Source organism: Lycium barbarum, chromosome 1 (genome assembly GCF_019175385.1).
Source record: "Lycium barbarum isolate Lr01 chromosome 1, ASM1917538v2, whole genome shotgun sequence".
NCBI classification, from domain to species: Eukaryota; Viridiplantae; Streptophyta; class Magnoliopsida; order Solanales; family Solanaceae; genus Lycium; species Lycium barbarum.
The window spans coordinates 165,340,428-165,365,236 of NC_083337.1; the positions used below are offsets into that span (position 1 = coordinate 165,340,428).

Here is a 24,809-nt window from a genome sequence, read left to right on the forward strand (position 1 = left end):
ATTCCATAAGGTTCTAAGATCTTCCATGAGAAATCTCCATATTTCTCTAGAACCTTCTCACATAAGCTAGTCTCCTCTCCATGTAAGCATCCACATAAGCTTCCTGCATGGCAAAAATAGTTCCACGTGGCGCCTAGGTGGCATGATGATGTGGCGGGTCATCACACATTGGCCCAAAATAGGATGCGTTTTTTTTATACCAAAATGGGTATTTCGTTGGATAACCAACGAAATACCCACACAACACTGTTCCGGTGCCGAACTAATAAGTTGCATTTCGCTACACTTGTAGCGAAATGTAACAATTTTTTTTTTTTTTTTTTTTGCATTTCGTGAATTAATGAACGAAATAGGTTTATTTTTATTTTTTATTTTGTATTTCGTGAATTAATGAACGAAACTGTTTTTTTTTTTTTTTTTTTTTTTTGCATTTCGTGAATTAATGAACGAAATAGGTTTTTTTTTTTTTTTTTTTGTATTTCGTGAATATGAATTTTTTTTATTTCGTTTATATAAAAACGAAATAGGAAAATATAATTTTTTTTTTGTATTTCGTTTATATAAAAACGAAATAGGATTTTTTTTTTTTTTTGCATTTCGTTTATATTCCAACAAAATAGGAAATTATAATTTATTTATTTTTTTGCATTTCGTTCATATACCCTTTTTCTGCTCTCTACTTTTACCCTAGATTATTTTAGCTTATCCTCTCCATTCTCCATTCTCCATTTTTCCTTCTCCATTCTCCATTTTCCGTTCTTCCTCTACCTGCATTCTTTCTCTTCTTCCGTTCTTCATTCTTTTCTTCTTTGTCTACTAATCCTATCGCAAGGATTCCTCTACTTTTGCTTCATAATCTTCTTCAAATTGAGGTAATTTATTAATTTTATAAGTTTTTACATATATTTTTTGATTTAGTCATTATAAATTAGTTCACATTTATTTTTTTTGTTTTATTTATATCTTATACTTAGTGTAGTAGACTATAATAAAGAAAACAAAAGTTACAAGTTTAATTAATCAATAGTTGGTAATTTCAGTTGTTGCTTCAATTAAAAAAAGCTTTTAAAAAATGTTAGTAGAGTTTATTGGTCAACGAACTACATTTAAAATACTAAAAAGATCGTTGAAGCTACTGATTAAAAAGGTATAAATTTATATTATAAAATGTTCTTTTAATTAGTCATTTTCATAGAACAACAGTTAAAAAAAAGATGAAGAAATTGTGAGGAAAGTAAGATTGTTAAATATAACATAAAGATATTTGTATCATTTGTTGGGTCATTTTCTATGTTCAAATTGTGACTAGTCGTTGGAGATTATTTTCTGTTGATAAGCATGAAGAATTTTTAATTTTCAAATTAAAAGTATAAGATCAAGAAACTGTGAGGAAGTTGAAGTTGTTTTTGAAGCTAATAGACAAAAATAGCATGTTCCTTTTTTTTTAATACCAAAATGAGTATTTCGTTGGATAATTGACGAAATACTATTCCGATCTGGTAAAAAAAAAATTAACTGTCCTTGCATCCCCTCTCCAGTTATATGCTTTGTTTTAAATAGAAAAGAAGTAGTTATATGTAAGTTGAATCCACGGGCTTTCTTCAATAAACCGTTGTAAGACTCAGAGACATTTGTCATCATAGCCCCCCACCTATAACCACCGTCCTTATGCAATGTCCATTTTTCCTTCGAAAGCTCGCTTAACCACATATGTGTTGCAGGTGACAAAGTTTTAATTTGTTGCATCCTCATTTGGTATTTCTTCTTCTGGTGCTCTGTAGCAGCCAACCACATTAGCTTCTCAAGATCAGAGTTAAGAAACTTTTTGTTAATGTTGCTTTTTAAATGTCGAACACAAAATCTATGATGTGTGGCGGGTGGCTGTAACCATTCAAGTGTCATTACACATTGCAAGATCCCTTGGTGACGGTCAGAAATTAGTCCAATGCCTTTTCTATCACAAACAACATGTCTCCATAATAAACTGAGAAACTAAGTCCATGACTCATAGCTCTCACGTGCAACTATAGCATATGCAAGTGAAAAAATATTTCCGTTTGCATCAATGCCAACAACAATCAACAATTTCATCTCATACTTACCATAGACATGGGTGCCATCTATTGAGATGACCGGCCTGCAACTTTTGAATCCATCGATACTTGGTTTAAAGGCCCAGAAAAGATACTTGAAGATGTGTTCGCCTTGCATTGTAGTTGACTTGTGTGTCCACTCAACAATAGTGCCTGGATTGAAATGTTCTAGGGCAGCCATGTATGGAGGCAATGCCCTAAAAGAACCTTCGAAATCACCATACACCATCTCAAAAGCTTTCTTACGCCCTTTTTGCGTTTTTCTATAACTAGGAGTATAGTGATGGATGCCTTTTATAGTTTCCTGAACAAACTTAATACTGATTTGTGCATTGATCATAACATATGGTATCAACGAAGTAGCAATCATGTTGCTATTCAAATTGAAATGATCCTCTGTATAATCATCCGTATCACAATTATGTGGCTCAATCATTTTTCCTGCTTTCCACATACAACTTCCGATAAACGAAAAATGGATCATCCAACTACAACCTTCCTCATGCCGCTTGCAAATAACCTTCCAAAATGTACTTATGGCTTGATCTATTTTAAATTCTTTTTTGTGGGCTATATTATAGAGTCTCACTGCACCTTTCATTTGCTTCTTGCTGTGAAATAACATACATATTTGCACGTACAAGAAAAAATATCAACTCCTAATTACACCAATTAAAATCACAAAATTCAAAAATAATATATTATTAAAAAAATTAGTCACACCAAACTAACTTGATTTGATAACTTTAGAATTACTGGAATCCAAAGTGCAGCCCGAACAGACCCGTTATCTCTCATGTATGCAAAATCTTCCGGTTCTACTTCTTCTGTATTATCCAAATATGGGATCACATTTGAATGATAATTAACACAAACATTATTGGGGGTCGCAACATCTTCATCAGAATCGTCACCGTCAGCAGACGATTGATCATCGTCCGTCCCTTCATGATCTAATGGACTATCGCTATCCGACTCATTTATTATATCATTAGCTAAATCGTTATTGCTCACAATTTGTGTGAGCTGAGTCAACGTGGGGTTATCTTCAAAATCGTTATGCCTATAAATAAGAAAAATTCATAGAATTTACAAGTCAAATACAATTATACAATCCATGAATAAAGTGAATAAAATATGATTATATTTACCTATCACTGTCCAATTCACTTGGACCAGGATGTGAAGGGTGTCGTACATTACAATTCAAATTATGCAACTGCGTAGTAGCATTATTTGGTCCACCCGTCTCACGATTCTGTCCACTCCAATCAAAGTTATGATCGTGCGTTGAAGTCATACCATCATACTGTGTACCATAATTAGTTGTATCATTTGACTGACTATCAAATCCTACAATTGTTTGTTGTTGAACTACACCCCTTGAAAAATCAATATTCAAACTTGGGAGATAGGTAGTACCTCCAAAATCGAACTCATTGTCGGTCGGTCCTTCGATCTAGGTAGAGCGTTGAACTGTAGCATACATGTCAAGCACCGCTATGCATATGTGATTTTTAAAATCTCAGGACAACGAAGAAATGACGATAAAGATTCATCGTCCGTAATTGGCATCTCACCATAAATTGGTGAACCATCGGCTGTAAATGAACTTGGATATCGTCCGGTTATAACCACCGATAGTTCAGGATCATTTACGAACATTTTACTCCTTAAGACGCGTTGCAGACGATCATGTTTTAGAGAAATTGGAAACCTTTGCCCTATTTCAGGACCACGGTTGTATCTAACCGAAGCTGCTTCATACACAACTTTACCATCCCAAAATAAATACACTTTAACATGAGTTTCCGTCATCTTTTATGAAATATATGAGAGAAAAAATAAAAGTTGAAGGATATGAAACAGATAAGAGAAAAACAATAGATGAAAGATATGAGATGGATAAAAGAAAATTGAAAGACTAAGGATATACCATAAGTAAAGATAGGACAATATTTATAAACGGAGAAAAGTAAAAAAATTCGCAAATTAAGTCACGAAATGTAAAAGATGTTATTTTGACAACTATTCAATGCTCGTCTGAAACTGATTGAACCAACAGAAATGAACAAAAAAATAAAATTAAAACCATAGTGATATGGAGAGCAGAAAAACGGTAAAAAAAAATGGGGAGGGGGGGGGGGGGGGGGTTCGTTATATACCTGCGAAATGGAACAAAACATTTCGTTGGTATATAAATGAAAAAAAAATTATTTTCCTATTTCGTTTTTATATAAATGAAATACAATATATATATATATATATATATATATATATATATATATATATATATATATATATATATATATGTATGTATGTATGTATGTATGTATTCCTATTTCGTTTTTATATAAACGAAATGAAAATAAAATTAATTTCCTATTTTTTTATATAAACGAAATACAAAAATACAATTTTTTATCCTATTTCGTTTTTATATAAATGAAATACAATATATATATATATATATATATATATATATATATATATGTATGTATGTATGTATTCCTATTTCGTTTTTATATAAACGAAATGAAAATAAAATTATTTTCCTATTTTTTTATATAAACGAAATACAAAAATACAGATTTTTTTTTTATCCTATTTCGTTTTTTAATACACGAAATGCAAAAAAAATTTATAATTTCCTATTTCATTGGTATATCAACGAAATACAAATAAATAAATAAATATATTTTATCCTATTTCTTTGATCTACCAACGAAATGCAAAAATAAAATAAAATTATATATATATATATATATATATTTTCCAATTTCGTTTTTTAATAAAAGAAATACAATATATATATATATATATATATATGCTATTTCGTTGATATACCAACGAAATGCAAATTTTTTTTTTTTTTCCAATTTAGTTTTTATATGAACGAAATAAAAAAAAAATCATATTTCGTTTTTTAATAAACGAAATACAATATATATATATATATATATATATATATATATATATATATATATATATATATATATATACTATTTCGTTGATATACCAACGAAATGCAAAAAAAACATAAAAAAATATTTGTTACATTTCGCTACAAGTGTAGCGAAATGCAACTAAATATTCCGGCTATGAACAGTGCTAATTGTGAGTATTTCGTTGGATAACCAACGAAATACCCATTGTGGTATAAAAAAAAAAGACATGCTATTTTGGGCTATTAGCTCAAAAAACAAGCCATTTTGGCTCCAGACTCTAAAATCATCACACGTTTCTACAGTACCACACTGTGACTCGTATTTGACTTGTGTCTAAAGAACCCCACACGGAGTAATACGCAATTTGCTGGCTTATGTACGGATACATACTATTTGTGAGGCTCATAATTGAGAGGTCACAAATAGCAGTACACATTATTACTAATTTCTGAGCTTACATGATGGAGATGACAAATTGTCCACATAGGGCATTACACCTTCTAGTTCATAAATAAGGCATCTAAATATAGTTAGTCATTCAACGCTAGCTTAGACGAGTCGAAGATCAACAACAACAGTAACTATACCTTAATTTCAAGTAAGTAGATCCTAGAAGAGCATATCCCGACAACGTACAAAATTTTCCATATAGTAACGATTCAATTATTAATAATTAACTAATGTTTTATGGTTGTTGACCTATTGTGAGTGACCTCCTCCTTTATTGGGTTTAAAACAGACAATATGAGCAATCTCATACCGGCGGAGTTAGATGAAAAATCATCCTTAAAAACATACAAAATGAAAACATTTTGCTGGTAAGCAAATATTGACTGCTATTTTTAAGTGCAGTGGTAGATACTTGAGCAATATGAGTATCTTTAGGCGTGCTAGGCGAGTTTTTTGCCATGCTGTTATGGAATACAGATTGTGGATGCACGTGGCAACTTGGTATATGTAGGAAAATCCCAATAATTCTTCCCTGCTACTTGTCCAAGGGGCATGGAAGTTGTTGTCTAGGTGTTGTATTATGTCCCAAATATTTATACTATTAGGTCATTTTTATCTGTTACAGTAAGTTAATTACTTGTCTTATGCTTAAGATTATAATTTCATTTTTAATGAAAGGTTATTTGTAAAACTGTAAACATCTTTTGAATGACATGATTATATAAAAATTCTTTAAAATTGTCAGTCTATAAGTTAAACTCTTACTATAAAAAGGCAGTGTAGCTTATTCCATTATTTATACTCCCTAGAAAGCAGTCAAGATACCTACCACACCCACACAGAAAGCGATATAGGAGATGGAGAAAGAGAGGGAGAAGGAAATGAAACAGTCAAAATTCAAGAAGATTTGTGTGTTTTGTGGGAGTAGCGCTGGAAAAAGAAGTATATATAAGGATGCTGCAGTAGAGCTTGGAAGAGAACTAGTAAGGAAAATAGAAATATTACTCTGTTTTTTCTCTGTTTTCAACACTTTCTAAATAAAAACCCTGCATCTCTTGTTTATTGTTACCTTATACTGTTAGAAGCAAAGAATTCTTGCATATAAGTCAGCTTATGCACACATTTTCTTGCCTGAACTATGCCTCAATCCCAAGCAAGTTGTATCGGCTATATATCTCATCATTGTCCATGTCGTGCTATTTAAGCCAGTTTTTGTCCAATAATGAATATGTTAGGGATTGACCTAGTAATAATGATGCCAAGAACTTTCTGTTCAGATTTTTGAAGCTAGTATTACTTTTGCTTGTATAAAACAAGGTATCAAGAAAAATAGACCTGGTTTATGGAGGAGGCAGCATAGGTTTGATGGGTTTGGTCTCTCAAGAAGTTCACAATGGTGGTCGTCATGTTCTTGGGTCAGTTTGTAATTGCAAGTGTTTAATTTTTTACTTATATAATGTAGTACTAAATATCTATCTTCATTATCTCCTCAACATGTCAAAATGATGACCCCTATATAACTAATTTTTGACATGCTCTTGCATACAGAGTGATTCCCAAGACATTAATGCCGAGAGAGGTATGCCTCTCGTCACAATACTAGTACTCATGACGTTGATTTTAAGATGCTAATTTGACTTATATACTCCATTAGTTTAGTCGAGTGAGAAAATATGAGAGCAATGGTTGAAATTTTAGTCTGATAGATAAGCTTCATATAGAAGTATAAATGAATTTGATCTTAATACTTGTTTATAGAATTTGAATGGTGTTTAAATATTTGGGACTCTCTCAATGTGAAAAACAGTAGCTAAATTAGAACGAAATTAAGGAGTATTATGAAGCTTTAGGTTCATCTTATGCTAGCCTCTCACTTGCAGTGGCGGATGTAGATAGAGCCGAGGGGGTTCATCCGAACCCCCTTCGGTAAAAAATTACACTGTATATATAAGGTGAAAATTATTTTTTATGTATATATAGTAGACGTTGAACCCCCTTAGCTTCTTCATTTATGACTTCTTTATATTTTTGAACCCCCTTGACATAAATCCTGGCTCCGCCACTGCTCACTTGCTGTATTTGCTAAGGTTCATCTTGTGCTAGCCTCTCACTTGCGGTATTTGCTACCTCACTCTTATTATCTTTGACATGAATTTTTTTCAGTTGGTATGTGATCCTAAAACAGCAAGAGAGAATATTTGTTAGTTCATTAGACGCTTGTTGGTTTGGTTTAATTTATTGTAGGTATTTTAGTTTTCAGAATTTTCTCGTTCGATAGCTATCGCTTTCTTTATCCCCTTCCTTCCTTTTTCTTCTTCTGGTCCCCCCTCGTTCTAACACCATTGGTCCGCTACTTAATTTAGACAACAAAAAGAAAAGGGAAACTCTTTCTTAATCTGAGGAGCTAAAATGTACCTTCTTGCACGTATCTTTCTATTCCAAAAGCCACAATACTCTCATAAAAGTTCATTTATACTCCCTCCGTTCCAAAATAAGTGTCTCTTTTAGCTCATGCACACCCATTAAGAAATTACCCACTCCTAGAAAATTAGGAGTATTTTCACCAACTTATCCCTAATTAATGTTTAGAAAAAGAAAAGTTATTTAATGATTCTTGATAATAAATAAGGGTAAGTTTGGAAGAATAGAATTAATTTCTTCTTGAAATCCTAAAGTGTCACTTATTTTAGAATAAAATAAAAAACCTAAAAGGACACTTATTTTGGAATGGAGGGAGTACTTCATTACGCTTGAACTTTCAACAGTAACAAGGAAAAGCTAAGTGCGTAGTTGATTTGTCGGTGTTTGACTGGACACGGGGTTCAAGAACGAAAGAAAGATATTTGCGTTAATATAAATCATCTCAATTAGAGTAAAATGTAAAGTTTAAAATCAAAATGATGACAATAAATTGAGATAGAAAAAATACTCCGTCCGGATAAAAAAAAAATGTCCACTTAGTCTTTTTTTTTTTGGATCAAAAACAGTGTCCGCTTATCAAATCAAAAAAGAATTAACCTTGTTTTTCTAAATTTGCCCCTATTAAGTGTTATATGATCAAATTCCAATGTTTATTTAATTAGGGGTAGTTTAGTCAAGTTATCCATTTTGTCTAGGAGTTAGTATTTTTTAAAAGGGTGTGCATATGCCTAATTGGATACTTTTTTTAATCCGGAGGAAGCAGTTGATTTGCTGGCCCAATTGCGCAGGCAACAACTGGGATGAGGCATAACGGGAATTGGACTAACGAAATGGCTGTCCATCTTTAAGTCCTCTCAACAAGCAGAGATTCAAATTTATAGATCATAATGATCACAGAGTCGGCAGATTCAAAATGAGTATGATGTTATTATATATTTTCTCTGTCCCATAATATGAAGGAGTTTGATTTGATAAAAAGTTTAAGAAATAAAAGAAGACTTTTGAAACTTTGGTTTAAAACAAATCATAGAAATTTGTGTGACTAGCTATCATTTCATTAAAGGTAAAAAAGTAAATTTAAAGTTGAATTTTCACTAAATATAGAAATGAGTCATTCTTTTTTTAACTGACTAAAAAGAAAAAAGTGTCATATAAATTGAGACGACGGAAGGAGTATATATGTACAATCTTAATTAATTTATTTTTAATACTCCCTCCGTCCCAAAAAGATTATTCGTTTTTCGAGAGTCAAACTTCTTAATTTTAACGGTATGTTTGATTTTTGAACATAGAATCTTTATAGTTTTCAAAATAAAATTTACATATTTAGAAACTACGTAAAAAGTATTATAAGTCACCATAATTAATAATTTAAAATATTTAAAAGACATATAAAAAAATTACGGTCAAAGAACAATTCGTTTGACTCTCGGAAAGAAAAAAGTGTCACTCCTTTTGGACGGAGGGAGTATATGTGTACGTGCATAGTTCGGGCAGAAAGCAATGGGTGTAATTGAACGTGCCGTGTTGCCTTGTTCTAACATCAGTTACGTACAAGAAGTGACTAGAGAGAGGACCCTGCTTCTGCAATATGCATTACAAGCCTCATCGTCGTCTTTTTGTTCTTTTCCCTACTCGTGTTTTCACTCTTGTTTTATGTTGTTGCAAATTAATTACTACTTATGAGCCCTTGTACCCCTCCTCTGCAGCCCAAGCTAAGACCCCCACCAATAGTTTCTGGAGATAATATGCAGTGACTGTATGTATCCACTTGTGTGGGGCTAAAAAGTTAGTATGTCAGCTGTAGTGTGTGTTTTGGATTGACTTGGTGTGTGGGTATTTTTACATTGACTTTTAATTCAAGTCAGTAATAGTGGTGCCACTGCATGCAGATAACTGGTGAAACAGTAGGAGAGGTGAAGGCTGTCGCAGACATGCACCAGAGGAAAGCTGAGATGGCCAAACATTCTGATGCCTTTATTGCTTTACCTGGTTCCTCCTCATTCTCCCATTTTTCATGATATAACAACTAGTGCCTTTCTTTCTTTGACTTGTGTGGCGAATACGCGATATTCATTAAAGGATTCATAATTTATTATACATAAAAAAAATAAAAATAAAATTAATCTTATATATAGAGTGTAATTTTCTAACACAGAATGTTCGTATGGACTCCTTTCGCTCTAGCTCAGCCTCCTGTATCTGCCCATATAAATTCATGTATACAACATAGTGACCGTGTAATATGTGAAAAAAGGAATTTAACTGTTCATATATACATCTAGAAGATGATGGAGAAAATGATCAAAATGGTCCTTAGTGTATTGGAATTGGCCTATTTTGGTCCTCGATATATGCACCTTAATGGATATGGTGCTCGACAAAAAAGATTCACTTTTTTCATACATTAAGCAGCATATCTATTAGGTCCTGCGTTGTTCATGGAGCGATCTTCTTTTATGTAACTCAAGTACAACTTAGACTGTGATTTTATACGGTTTAGTTCATTTTTTTATGTGATTACATCGTCGACTAGTGAAACAAATTAGATGGATCATGGGACAACTGTGTGGTCTAGATTGTTGTATTTTCATTCAGGGTACACATATCAAAGACCAAAATAAACCAACCAAACATTATGGACCATTTTGATCATTTTCTCGAAGATTATGAGGATAAGCATTGTAGTTCATCACTTTTTTTACACAATCAGATTAAGTTGACATGCATAAGAAATAGTAATTGTTTATGAGCATACATAATTCACTAATGTATAATTATTAATCGCTCAATTATCGGAACCATAGAAGATTAGTTTAATAAATTACAGTACCTTTAATTTGAAAGGAACTTTGTGGCAGCTCTAGTGAAATTATTGGACTAATTGGGTAATACTACAGGTGGTTATGGAACGCTAGAAGAGCTGCTTGAAGTCATTGCTTGGGCTTATCTTGGAATCCATGATAAACCGGTAACTTTCATATACTACTGAAGCTTTCTAAATTCTTTAATCAACTTTGAAACTTTTCCATGACTAACAGTAACAATATCTGAATGAAATAATATGTATTTAATGCAGGTAGGATTACTGAATGTGGATGGTTACTACAACTCCCTCTTGACATTTATTGACAAAGCAGTGGAGGAAGGATTCATTTGTCCCAACGCCCCGCAAGTTTTTGTATCAGCTCCTAATGCCAAGGAACTTTTAAATAAACTCGAGGTAAATGCTTTTTCTAATTTTCATTTTTTAAAAAAAAACACAAAAGATACAAAACCGATCAAGGCTTATAGTCTAGCAGTAAAACTTTTATGAAAGGACTTCATAAAAGTTTTAATGAGGACGGAATTTAAGAAGTAAATCTTCATTTTTTTCGTTTGGGAAGGTACATATGCTTATGGCTATTTACTAGACTATTTGGTATTTGAAACTTATTGATTCGACTAACTCAGATTCGTGTTATGAGATGAACTTTATGCATTATTAATTATTTGTATCTAATATACATGTATATGACCATTTTCAGGGATATTTTCCCACTGATGAAACTGTCCCCTCAAAACTTAATTGGGAAAATGAAGAGTTGGAGCAAAGATCAGGACTTTAACTTCAAGAGAAGCAAAGATGGTTCCATGTCAACTCAGAAGACTAATTTTAGAAAGATCAGGAATTTAACTTGCTTGCAGTTGTTTTTTCCTATATTTTTTTTTGTGGTCGTAAGTTGGAAATTGAGATGACCTTCCTCTCTAGTAACTTCTCTTTGATTTTTTTTTTTTCCATCAACTTCTTTTTGATCTTCACTTTCTCTCAATTGAGGCAAAACGGTTACCAAGTGTTGATAACGATCATGATGGTTTAAATTTGTTTTAATCTGGGAACTGCTAATTACGTACAACTCCCTAGCTCCTTCTCATTTTATGTCATGCTATTGATTTGAGTGAGTCGGAGAAATAAGACAGAAATATTTTTAGAACTTGTGACTTAAAATAAATTATAGATATTTGTGTAGTTATAACTTATAAATCACCTTATTATTATGAATCAAATTACAAAAAAACTTAAAATTAAATTATTTATAAATATAAAAAATATCATTTCTAACTGACCAAAAAAAAAAGATACCACATACATCCATACAAACAAGCAATTACCTACCTCAAAATTTTGAAAAAGAAAACTAACAAAGGAAAAAGTAAATTGGGCTTATGAGACTCTTAGATTTTCCATCAATCCTAGATTAGGAAGTTATGCAATGAGAATTCACTCTCGTTTTTTTAACCCCTCCCCAGGAGCTCTCCGTTTTACTCCCTTGGCAACTCAAATTCACAATCTTCAGATTGAAGGTAGAGGGTGCTTACCATTTGAGCAACCTTCTCTTGTCAATGAGAATTCGCTTCAATTTTTTTTATGTTTTAGCAGGTCCTATGCGAAAATTATATATTTAAATCAGTAAAATTTGGATAGTAATTGATTATATCAGAAAATAAAATAATTCAGTTCAATTAAAAAGTTATGTTACAACTATTATAGAAATCAAAAGAAAAGAAAAATACGCAAACCATGCGGAATGCCTACGTATATACAGAGAAAAGGGTGGGAAAAAAAGAGGACTGGAGATTACAACAATATTCCTTCCAAAATTTAGAGAGCAGAGAAGTACGCAACCATATGGAATGCCTCGAGGTAATCCGTTTAGGTATTACTCCACTTATACTCAATCTAACAATTTATTAGGAGTGGTTTGGTTGCGGACTAAATTATCTCGAGGTTATAGTTTTGACATTATAATTTTGGATTAATTTATTCCGAAGTGGGATAAAATAATCCCATGTTTGATGGATAAGGTGGATATTCTGAATTAAGTTTGAGAATAAATTTATATTGTGTTTGGTTGAGGATATAAATTTATTCCTAAGGACCAGATTCTTCAGCTTGACTGCCTGACTAAGTGATCGACGTCAGCTGTTGTTATATATAATAAAGAAAAGAAAATAGGCATAGTAATAATTTATTTATCACTTTTATTTAATTGAATACTTTTCTTACTGAACCTATAATTTCCATTGTTAACAACTTGTTATTATATTAATTCTAAATTAGTTATAACAATATTGAACAACTTAAATAAAATATATACTTGATCCGAAATCAATCATACAACCCCGTTAATTCAGATTGGTGTTATGACAAGAACTTTATGCATCGTTAATTATTTGTATTCTACTATACTATAAAGGGGGATAAGCTAACAGGTCGTCGACATGCCAGCCTGGCATTTTAAAAAAGGGAATTGCAGTCCTCTTATATTTCATAAATATTCACAGCGCAGCGCGTGGATTTTTCATACCTATTACATCACCGCTTAATTCCTCTTTTCATCCAAGACTATCTCTACAGCATCTCCATTCTTCCACCCTCCTTTCTTGCAATTCTCTCTCTTTTCATCTTCTACTTCTCAGTTTTCTCTTCAGTGGTTCAGCTTCCGGCCGCAACAAATATTACAGGTGAACATGTTTTGTTATTTTAATGGCGAAGAATTTTTGTTTTGTGCGCTTGTGTGCAGCTCTGGATTTTCCGTTTTCCTCTTTATGGTCTGATTGTTTTCTGTCCTTGCTGACGTGTTTCGTTTTACCTTTTGCCCTTTACTGTCTTGGGTAAACTGCTTGAGAATCGACCTTCAGCTCTCCAACTGCTGGACAAAATGCTTGATTGAAGCTAACTTGTGGTTCTGAACGTTGTCTTCCATCTCTCTCTTTGCGCCTGATCACTTTTGACTGAGTTAAATATTACCTCCACTTTTCCCAAATATCCGGAATAAGCTTTCACGCAACACAGACTTCACAAAAACACATTACCACCTTAAATATCTACCTCTTTCGATACAATGAAATAGTTCAACTTTGTCGGAAATAGATTGAATTATTTTTGCACGGCCGAAAAATTAGTAGCCTTTCGGTTGGCAAACATTCTTCTGGCTCTCAAACCGAATTGTGGTAAATAATATGAATATTCCATGCCCTATTTGTAGTACAAGATTTGTAGAGAGTTTGTAATAGGTAATGTGAATACTGCACGTCCTATTTGTATTAAATGAATTGTATTCTTATGTGTGCATATAGGCTTTCTTTGATAACAACGCCTCCTTTGGATATTCCATGTCTTATATATACTAAAGGAATTGCATTTTATATTATATGTATGCGCATATATTACATTATTATTCCTGAAAATGACATGTACACTTGCCTTTTCGTCAGTCTTCTAAACATAAATTACTACCAGCGCCTCTTTTGAATATTTCATGCCAAATTTTGGCTTTAAACATCTACAGGTATAAAAGGACTTGAACTTCTATAGCTGATGGATTCCAACAAACCAAACAACTATTCATATGCAGAAAAACGGAAGGCTACAAGACAACTGAAACGACGCGATACATATAGCCAAATATCTGCTCATAGAAAGGGAGCATTGCTGCTGTATTACATTGCGGAAGTATTACATTGCGGAAGAATATTCCAACAATTAATTATAGTGGACGTGTATATCAAGCTTGAAACACAAAGACTAGACTTTTTCTCATTTAATTTAACAATCTCCTAACAATCTGAAATCCCCCCTTTTTATAGGATTGTGATTAGGGTTTTAGATGGAAGAAGAAGAGGAGCGGGGTGTAGCGAGTGGGGGACAGAGCGTGGTGTGGGGATGAGGAGGCGTGGAAGTGGGGTAGCGGCGGAAAGAGGAAAGAGGTAGGGTCGAGAGAGACTAGGGAGATGAGGAGGCGGAAAGAAGGAGAAAGGAGAAACAGAGGCGGAAAAGAAGGAGAAAAGAGAGGCGGAAAAGAAAGAGAGAGAATAGGTTTAGGGAAAAAGAAAAGAAAGCGATGGGCCGGGTCGGATATTTTTTGTTTTGGGCTGGACCGGTCGGGTAGTTTTTTTTAGGTAATGGACTGGGTTGAAAATTTAGGCAAATGGGCTGATTTGGGCTGGTCTGTTTAGAATTTTAGTTGGGTTTTAAAATGTGGGTTGGGTATTTAAATGTGGGTCATTTATTTGGGTAGGGAAATAATATTGTATCTGTATTTTGGGCCATTAATTTGGCTGAAAATTGTTGATCCTTCCTCCGCTATTTAATTATTTTTGAGATTCTAATTTAATAACTGATATAATATATATTATGTAAAGACAATAAATAATAAACATTTAGCAAAGTGTTGTCCTGTAATTAATTTAACGAGCCCAAACTCGAAAAAATGAAATGATGACGAATCATCTAAAATTTGTAGTAAAGTGATACTTGTAATGTCAAAAATAAAAGTAATGATATTAGTAGTAATGGCAATAAAATATTATAAAAAAAATAAAGTATTTAGCTCGTCAGTAAATTTAGAAATCCGAGTAAGCTAAAATAAAAGAGAGACAAAATTGGGTGTGACTTAGACATAAATAATGATAGAGTAGTCAAATACCCTTCTTAATTTGTAGGAATATTTCTTAAGGGGCATGTAAAATACAAAAGAGACAAATAATTTGAGACAGAAGAAAGGAAAAAGTAAAACGGGCTTACGAGACTCTTGATTTCCATCAATCCTAGATTAGGAGGTTATGCAATATGAGAATCCACTTCAATCACTTTTTTAGTAGGTCCAATGCGATGCATATATATTTAAATCAGTCACGTAAGTAAATTTTGGATATTAAATGGTTATAAAAAAACAAAAAAAAATCAGTTCAATTAAAAAGTTATATAATTATTATAGAAATCAAAAGAAAAGAAAAATACGCAAACCATGTGGAATGCCTACGTATTTATTTCGTAAAGAAGAGAAAGAATAAAAGAGGACCAGAGTACAATAATATTCCTTCCAAAATTCAGAGAGCAAAGAAGTATGCAACCATGTGGATGCCTCGATGTTATCTGTTTAGGTATTACTCCACTTATACTCAATCTGACAATTTATTAAGGAAATAGGTATAGTAATAATATATTTATCTTTTATTTAATTGAATACTTTTTCTTATTGAACCTATAATATCCATTTTTTTAACAACTTATTATTATATTAATTCTAAATTTAACAATATTGAATTTCTTAACTTTAATCCGAAATCAATCATACAACCCCGTTGGACAAGAAACTCTCAAGAGAATTCCTGATAAAATTTTGAAAACTCATTTCCTTTTTGCTGAGGTGGACAGCACCAAATGTGCATTATATGTAATGGCATAGTCAAAATCGGGTTACCTGTGAAAAGTCAGCCACGCGACTTGAATTCTAAATGGTTGCTCATCCTCCAACTTTACCTAAAAATAATATAATGCTTTTATTTGATGTACGCTAAAAAAAAAAAATCCACGCTAAGTCGATGGTTGAGTTTTCAGGGGGTTTGACCATTCTTGAAATAGGAAAAAGAAAAAAGAAAAAAGGAAGAAATTACGTTATATATGTGGTTATTTAGTTGAAGTTTAGTTTATGATAATCAAAGGATCTCATAATTACCTAATGATGGGTGGCTGTGAAGTACACGTGAGTGAGATTTGATAGACGTAAGAATCGCTGTTAAAATGAGATTTTGTCATATGAGTCTTTTTACCAACTTTCGGTGATTTGAGCTTAGAAAAGTCAATATAGGATTCCTTATTCCTTTACTGAGTAGTGAGTAGTAGATTTTATTCTTTTTAGTTTAGCATGAAAGCATCAATTCAGAATATAACTAGAAGAAGTTGGGAGAATGTGAACTGTATGAAAACTAGAGCGTTGACCAAATAAAAAGAAGCTTTACTCTAAGTCTCTAATTATTTAGTGTCTACGTTGACTTTCAACTTCTTAAGCTACGCATGCAATGAAGACAGCTCTTTCTCTTCTTCGTTTACAATTTGTCTTCGACCGTACGTTCTCTAGTGTTTGATTCAGGGTGCTAATCGTTAAAAAAAAATGGCATTTCATTTCTCGAACTTTTTTTTTATACATATAAATATCGGTATCAACGGCCCGACTAGAGGGAAAACACTATCTAGTAGGGTTGTTTCTTCATTCTTGGGGCTTGAATCCGATATCTCTTTTAAGGGTGGAAATAATAATCTCGTCTCAAGCGTACCGCATGTTTTGTTGGTATTTTTGCAATTAAGAAATTCTGAAACGGAATACCTAGCAACTTTGTGATAGAAATGCTAAATAAATCATTTTCTCCGAATGAAATGTCCCCCTTTTAATATAATTATCCGTGTTAAACAACAGGGCAGTTGAAGTGAATTTTCTTTAGCAGACTTATGGAATTGGATTAAGGGTGCTAATATTCTCTAATGAAAGAATGTCGGTAATCATGTACTTCAAATCGAATTCTTCAAGTATCCACTATCTATTGGCACCTAACCTGTAAAAGAAGATTTTTTATTTTCTCAAGAAAGCAAAAATTAGACACTAAAATTGTCCCTCATGCAAGCAAAATCAGTCCATGGCCAAAGGTTTTCTTGCGTTCAACTTAGACCAAGTTTGGCACGAAGGCAATTGAAAATATATGCTGTAATGTTCATGTACTAAACGAATAAAGTCAATCCTTGCCAACCCTTTTTTCTCTACATAAATCTCTTCACGTATACTCAATCTTTTTTAGTTTAATATACTCTGCAACTTGGTGTATAAAAATTGAGGATTTGCTTTAGCTTAATTTGCTGAAGAAGAAAAGGCACATCTTCGTTGTCCTCATTCATTTGGATTTTGGAATATTTCTTGTTTCTTTGTTCTCAAGGTAATATACACATTTCTACCTAGTACTTTTTGCACATTTGTATCTTCCCATTATATATTCCTTTTGTTAGGTTATGAGCAGCAGGAATTCTGAAAAAGGGATTTAAGAAAATCCAAAAGTACCATACCTAGGATTTGAACCTGTATTTTTCTTAAATTAAGGTAATTCAGTTTTTTTTTTTTAAAAAAAAAAAAAAAAACTATTCCTTATATACGCAGTATAACTCTACACGAAGGGGATTCAATGCATGTGGCTCCACAATTAGTTACGAGAAAGAAAATAATGGAAGAAGTATTTCTTGGAATTTGGGTTTGATAATTTAGTAGTTTTAATATTTAAAAATATGGAAACACTATGGATCTTTGAGTATTCTGGAAGAGAATTTAGACCTCATCATGCCTGGTGTTTCTAAGATTCGTGCAGTCAAGAACTTTTTCAGTAATGGCTTATTCTAATAAGTTTAATGCGGTTCAGTAGTTTTCTGATATGTCACAATATAAATCTCTCAATTCTCATGCAAACTTATAAATAATTTTCAGACTAAGCACAAAGATTCGAGTGCCAAAAATACAGGGGAAGCCTTCTTTTCTGGCAGCATACCCGGCCTTTAATTAGTGTCCTTAGTGGGAAATTGTACGTGAACAATAACCATATTTTAAGGTAACGCGTTGCTTATATTATTTGTTTACAAGAGTTAATCCCATGTGAACCTTTGCTGCATTTCCTATGGCATTCTTCAACTCCACTTTATTACTTAGAACACACACTTGTGTTTGCTATATATACTAGACTTGCCCAAGATCCAATGCTCTACAAATTTCAATAGCCTTCCTCCCAACTACCTTATATTCTAAGTGCTGAACAAGCTCATTTAATCACTTATTTAAGCCTCCTTGCATTCTTTGTTGTGGTAAGTATGACAATTTTCCACAAATGTGATCACTAGCAGCTTTTTTTATTATTAGGAATTGTTTTTCACTTCATATTTTGCAGGTGGATAGTTCATCTGAATGGGGTTAGCTAGGAATCCTGATATGAGAAGTGGGGATTCCTTAGAAGGATTGGGAAAAACTAACATGAGGCAACAAAAGGGTGGTTCTTCAAGGCTTGTAACTGTGTTAACTTGTTTACAATTCACATTTGCTGTTTATGCTACATTTCTTCTGTATTACATGAGCCCTTCTATAGATTTAAGGTCTAAACCAGACTTCAGTTGGACTACAAGAATTGCTCAGCAATGGACGCAATTCATAATCCCTCCCCATGTTGTTAGTCATCATAATCAGGAAGCTAATTCAGTTGTTAGAGCTGTCAAAACTCAACCAATTAGTCCCTCTCAAGTTTGTGAGCATGAGAAGATTGATTTTGTACAGAAGAAGTCGAACGATGCTATCATGATCAAGTTAAAGACAGAGCTTTATCAAGAAGTGTTAGGTTATCAAAGCAAGTTTCTTGGTGCTGAGACTCTTTCTGAGCTAATGAAAATGAAGTCCAAATGGGATTTGCACGGTCCAAACAAGCCAAAAATCACAGTGATTTTGAACCATTTCAAGAGGAAAACACTTTGTGCTCAGCTTGATTCTTTGCTTAACCAGACCCTCCCATTTCATCATGTCTGGGTACTTTCATTTGGAAGTCCAAATGAGAACTCCTTAAAAAGAATTGTGCATAGATATAATGACTCGAGAATAAGCTTTATAAGTTCAAGTTATGATTTCAAGTACTATGGAAGGTTCCAATTGGCTTTACAAACAGAAGCTGACCTTATATATATCGTTGATGATGACATGATCCCGGGGAAAAAGATGCTGCAAATGTTAGCACATGTTGCAGGCACAGACAAGTACAAGAATTCTGTTTTGGGCAGCATTGGTAGGATTTTGCCTTTTAGACAGAAGGATTCTAGTTTTCCGAGCTACAGGAAGTTTCGATCCAAGGAAGCAGGTCTTTATTTGCCCGATCCTGCTTATAATATTACGGTGGACAAAATTGTTCAGGTGGATTTCCTCTCTAGTTCTTGGTTTATGTCTGCTGAACTTGTGAAGACACTTTTTATTGAGACGCCGTTCACTTTCATGACAGGCGAAGACCTGCACTTAAGGTATGTACTTCAACGGATTCTACTTCATGGTGCCAAAATATTTTGACATAGTAAATCATATGTACGCTTTTAGAAAGTTCATCGATCGGTTCAACTAAAGGAGGATAACAAATTCGTTAGAAATAGTATATAATGCAAAGTTATACAGCTTTGTTTCTATATGAATATAAAAGATGTCAAATATTCTAGGACTGCTCCACTTGCAAATACATAGTGTGTACCCTTAGATTTTTGAGTTGATGAGGTGTATTAAATATAAAAGCATGGAGATCAAACTTTAATTGAGTATGAAGTTGTTATCTGATTCAGATTAGCATCTTTGCAAGTTGATCATTAGAATGTCTATTATTTTTAGGCACCTTAGGAAAGAATCTTCTTCACCTAACAGTATTTGATTTCTTAATGTTCGACTTTTCTGGCAAAAGTGTTATACTATTGGAATCCTGCATATGCTATTTCTCTCTTGTATAATTAGACCTTTACGCATATTCATTGGCTCATTTGATCCTTAAGTAGCAATCTTTTTTAGCTTTTAAATATGCTTCATGAAAGTAAAGGAAATTTACTAGAATTTCTGATATTGATAAGGTGCTAAAATTAGTCACTTTCACATCCAAATTAGTAATATGTGCATGAGAAGAAAATCCAATGTAAAAATGGAAAAAATGATGCATGGTTATGCCTTAAAATTATGAATAGAGACTATCTTTATAACCTCTGGCATGTTAACATTTCTCTCAAAAATTTCTCAAAAATTTCTAATGAATTAAATTTCCTGTAAAATAATGCAGCTATCAGCTTCAGAAGTACAGAAATGCTGGTTCATTTGTACTACCAGTTGATCCAAATGATAAAGACACTTGGGGTGACAGTGAGCATAGGTTAGCTTATGTATCCGAAACAACTGTAATTTTCAAGGACGTTGTTCAGGTCCGAGATGATCAATGGTGGAGGGCGCTCTCTACTGGCTACGTGACACAATGGGCAGCGATGTATCCTCAAAAGATCGATGCACTCTTCTATGCCCACTCTGTCGATGAAGTTAAAGCTCTTGCACCTCTTCTGCTAAAGTTCAGTTCAACTAATGGAAAAAAGGCCTATATCGTTGTCTCGGGAGGAAACTTTTGCCCTTGTGAAGACGCTGCTGCAGCTTTGAAGTGGAATAAGGCGTTATGCAAAGAAAGAAGATTTAAGATTATGGATTTAAGAGTTGGTGCTTTATCAGGAAATTCAAATTCAGAAATTCCTATTGTTCAAGCAGTTTATGCTAGCATGAAAGGACTTATCAAAATTCACAATCCTAGCCTTGTGATCACAGTAGCCGACGCAGACTCTAGCGTGAAGAAAGCTCTGAAAATGGCTACTGAAGCTAACACAAACAGTTCAACACTCGTTCTACTACCTAGGTCATCAGTGTCAAAGGTTCTATGGATGGCTGATATTCGTTCCACAGCGTTGCCAAGTAAGAAATTAATGTGATCTTATGCCTAATGTTTCCCTTCTCTTTTGTCTAAAGTTCATCTAAGTTTCTGAACAATGCATTTTGTTAGGGATTTTTTCATTTTTGGCCTGTCGGTGGTGAAGTTAATTATGGGCACTAGCCAAAATGTACAAAACATATACACTGATTATGTATATTATATGTATATTTGTGTATATAATATATATATATATATATATATATATATATGATATGTATATTTATAATATGCATAGAGCTAAATTTCTGAACAAAGCATTTTTGTTATTTCAGATTGGAACCGGATGAGGATTCATGTGAATATCATCACACAGAACAGAGCTAATTCACTTGCAAGGCTTCTCAAATCTCTAGGTGATGCATACTACGTCGGTGAAGAAGTTCCTATAACTTTCAATATGGATACTAAGGTGGATGAGGCAACTATAAAGCTTGTCAACTCATTTAATTGGCCTCATGGACCCAAAGTTCTTCGAAGGAGAATCATTCAAGGTGGCCTAATTCGAGCAGTTAGTGAGAGTTGGTACCCCTCCTCGGACGATGATTTTGGCCTCTTGCTTGAAGATGACATTGAAGTTTCCCCATACTATTACCTCTGGATCAAATATGCTCTATTGTCCTATCACTATGACCCTGAAATATTGCTTCCTGAGCTTTCTTCGATCTCTCTTTACACTCCACGGTTAGTGGAAGTGGTAAAAGAAAGGCCTAAATGGAATGCAACAGATTTCTTCAAGCACATTCATCCAAACACACCTTATCTCCACCAGTTGCCTTGCAGTTGGGGTGCAGTTTTCTTTCCAAAGCATTGGCGGGAATTCTACGTTTACATGAACATGAGATTCACAGAAGACCCGAAGCAAAATCCCGTTCAAATCCCTGGATCAAGAACAAATGGTTGGCAAGCATCCTGGAAGAAGTTTTTGATAGACATGATGTACTTAAGAGGGTACGTTTCACTTTATCCGAACTTTCCAAATCAAACAAGCTTTTCGACCAATCATATGGAACCAGGAGCACATATTGCTGCTAAAGAAAATGTGATTAAGCATAACACGGCTGATTTTGAGGTTCCATTGCTAAAAGAAGACTTCAAAAACTTTCTGCCTAATGGGAAAATGCCTGCAGCTCCAAAATTGCCTTCATTAAACCTCTTCAACCAGCCTGTTTCTCTGAAGGGATTAAAGGCAGCTGGTGCAAAACTGGGACAGGATACTCTTAAATGCAATCAAACAGAGATTGTAGCTGTTAACCATGAGACAGGTGTACCATCACATTGTGCAAGATTCTGAAAACTCCACACTAGTCCAATTCATAATTCTTTTTTTCATTGACAGAAGGTTTATTCGCTAATTTTTTCGGATTACATCACTTGGTGGAAGTGATAATGAGGAATTGGGGTGAGCACAAGCTGAAACACTGATTTATTCATCCTTATTCCACATTCAAGGAAGGGGATGAAGCATTTCTTGATGACAGAACTGAAAGTTGTATATTATTGTAGCAGCCAAAAAGTGGCTATTTGTATCTTCCTCTTCTGCCCAAGTTTTGCATTTTCAATAAAAGAAACAACAAGGAATGCCTCATAAATTTTAGCATTGCTTTTGAAGTTGAACTCCGTGGGTCAAGAAAGAGTGAGAACAAGAAATAGGGAAAGGGGATTACAATGTCATAATAAGATCAATAAAAATTCGAATTTTCAAGTTGAATCTATCAAAGCCTGCAGAGTTATTTGGTACCTATGCTCGTGAGAGGTAGAGGTATCCGATGAAATTAAAAGTGTACGCAAACTGACCGGATACCATCGTCATAAAACAAAAATTCTAGTAGGACCAAGCAGTGGCGGAACCAGGATTTTCACTAAGGGGATTCAAAATAAGAAAAAGTAAACACCCGAAGAAGTCAAAGAGGGCTCACCGTCTACTATATATACATAAAAAATAATTTTAATAATGTATAAACAGTGTAATTTTTCACCGAAATGGATTCGGATGAACCCTTGACCCTTCTTCCCTCAGGCCCTGGGACCAAGAATGTATGGTTTAGTATATTTAATCCGTATATGTTATGTGAGTTCTTGAAATATTGATTTGAATCAATTTATTCAAACAATATTGGACAGGTAGTTGTTGTACGCTTGTATTCATATCTATATAACCTTTTAGCTTTATGTTTAAATCAAGACACCTTGCATTGGGAACAAATTAGTAACAACAAAAGTAAGATAGATCATTTCAACACAGAGTTAAGTTTATGAGAAAATTCAGGGTATTTATTGCTGGTGGGACGTGACAGTATCACGGAAAAATAATCAAGATGTGCACCAGCTGACCCGAACAGTACGATAAAAAAAAATTATGAGAAAACTTTGATTCTCATCCATATTGAGCACTTTATTAATTCATAGTTCGTTTTCTTTCTGTTGTACTTTTTTCAAATCATAGGATGAATGACTATAAAGTGGTTGTACTTTGGTGGATTACAGGATGTTCATGGAAAGCAGAGATGCAATTTTTTGTGGCCACCATGTGGGACATTATAAGATTTTAATTTTAATAATTAAAATAACGACACTTTTGAATTCGAAATTTAAAAGCTATATTCACTTTATCAAAGTTTCGATCTACTCAAGAAAAAAAGAGGTAAAATTCAAATTCAACAGTGGTAAAGAAGTAGATTTACAATTGGATTACAAAGATCACATCGTAACTCAAATTCTCCATGAGATTTATATGGACCGAAAATTACAAAATTATCCTCTTGATTCATTTTAATTTTATGACCCAATTGTTGGTAACCCATCAGTTAAAACATGTAGGCAGTGCGTCTCCATTCTTAAACTGCTTCTTTCTTTCTTATCTAAATCCACCAGACCAACAATACTAAACTACGTAATAATTGATAGATTGACTATTTTAGTGTCGAATACTAGTAATACTTTTGATTGCATTTTCTCACAATTCTTGCATTAATTGAGAAGAACATTGTATATTAAGCACATCACCTGAAATTCAAGTATTTATATTAAATCTACCATAGCAATTAATGACTATTTACCCCCACAAAACAAGTCTTTAAGTTGATTTTCTTACCATATTAGATCATTAATATGAATGTCGTTGAACTTTGATTATCAAATGATTTTGAATCATTTAAATTTATTACTCCCTTCCGGTCCACTTAGCCATTTGCACACCTTTAAGAAAATACTATATCCTAGGCAAAATAAGTAATTTGACTAAAATGCCTCTAATTAAAAAGGTATTGAGATTTGGTCACCTACACTTAATAAGAGTAAATCTGAAAATGTAAAGTTAATTCTGTTTTGATTTGGTAGGTAGACACTTTTTTTTAACCAAAAAATAAAAGCTAAATGAAAACTCTTTTTGAACGGGAGAGAGTATTATTATTACAAACACAAACTTTATTATTATGTGATTAAAATTATAAAAGTATTTTAATTATACTATAGACAGTATGGTAAGAAAGTGACAAATTTATCTGTGGGAGGGACATTAGATTAACATTTCGTCCATAATAAAACAAAAAGATTGAAATTAGATAGC

At 33.2% G+C, this 24,809-nt stretch overlaps 3 protein-coding genes across 7 annotated transcripts; 2 read left to right on the forward strand and 1 right to left on the reverse strand.

Annotated features, from left to right (window-relative positions):
- Positions 1-2,810: 2,810 nt before the first annotated feature.
- LOC132617610 (uncharacterized) lies at positions 2,811-3,452 on the reverse strand. Its single transcript, XM_060332656.1, has 2 exons — positions 3,245-3,452; positions 2,811-3,156 (listed from the first exon to the last, which is right to left on the reverse strand). The coding sequence occupies exons 1-2, from the start codon at positions 3,391-3,393 to the stop codon at positions 2,811-2,813; spliced, it is 495 nt and encodes a 164-aa protein (XP_060188639.1). The 5' UTR covers positions 3,394-3,452.
- Positions 3,453-6,273: 2,821 nt separating this feature from the next.
- Positions 6,274-11,791, forward strand: LOC132604931 (cytokinin riboside 5'-monophosphate phosphoribohydrolase LOG1-like). 2 transcript variants are annotated; one of them, XM_060318289.1, is made up of 7 exons: positions 6,276-6,474; positions 6,809-6,906; positions 7,040-7,070; positions 9,805-9,904; positions 10,813-10,883; positions 10,992-11,135; positions 11,440-11,791. In XM_060318289.1, the coding sequence occupies exons 1-7, from the start codon at positions 6,349-6,351 to the stop codon at positions 11,518-11,520; spliced, it is 651 nt and encodes a 216-aa protein (XP_060174272.1). In that variant the 5' UTR covers positions 6,276-6,348; the 3' UTR covers positions 11,521-11,791. The 2 variants fall into 2 exon arrangements, with proteins under 2 accessions (XP_060174277.1, XP_060174272.1); XM_060318294.1 differs by lacking the exons at positions 6,809-6,906; positions 7,040-7,070 and having other exon boundaries at positions 6,274-6,474.
- Positions 11,792-12,777: 986 nt separating this feature from the next.
- LOC132604900 (uncharacterized) lies at positions 12,778-23,276 on the forward strand. 4 transcript variants are annotated; one of them, XM_060318262.1, is made up of 6 exons: positions 12,778-13,417; positions 14,245-15,838; positions 18,202-18,322; positions 18,656-19,763; positions 20,555-21,225; positions 21,517-23,276. In XM_060318262.1, exons 4-6 carry the CDS (start codon positions 18,673-18,675, stop codon positions 22,533-22,535), a joined length of 2,781 nt encoding a protein of 926 aa, XP_060174245.1. In that variant the 5' UTR covers positions 12,778-13,417; positions 14,245-15,838; positions 18,202-18,322; positions 18,656-18,672; the 3' UTR covers positions 22,536-23,276. The 4 variants fall into 4 exon arrangements, with proteins under 4 accessions (XP_060174245.1, XP_060174251.1, XP_060174263.1 ...); XM_060318268.1 differs by lacking the exon at positions 18,202-18,322 and having other exon boundaries at positions 12,779-13,417; XM_060318274.1 differs by lacking the exons at positions 12,778-13,417; positions 14,245-15,838 and adding an exon at positions 15,907-17,662.
- Positions 23,277-24,809: the final 1,533 nt, after the last annotated feature.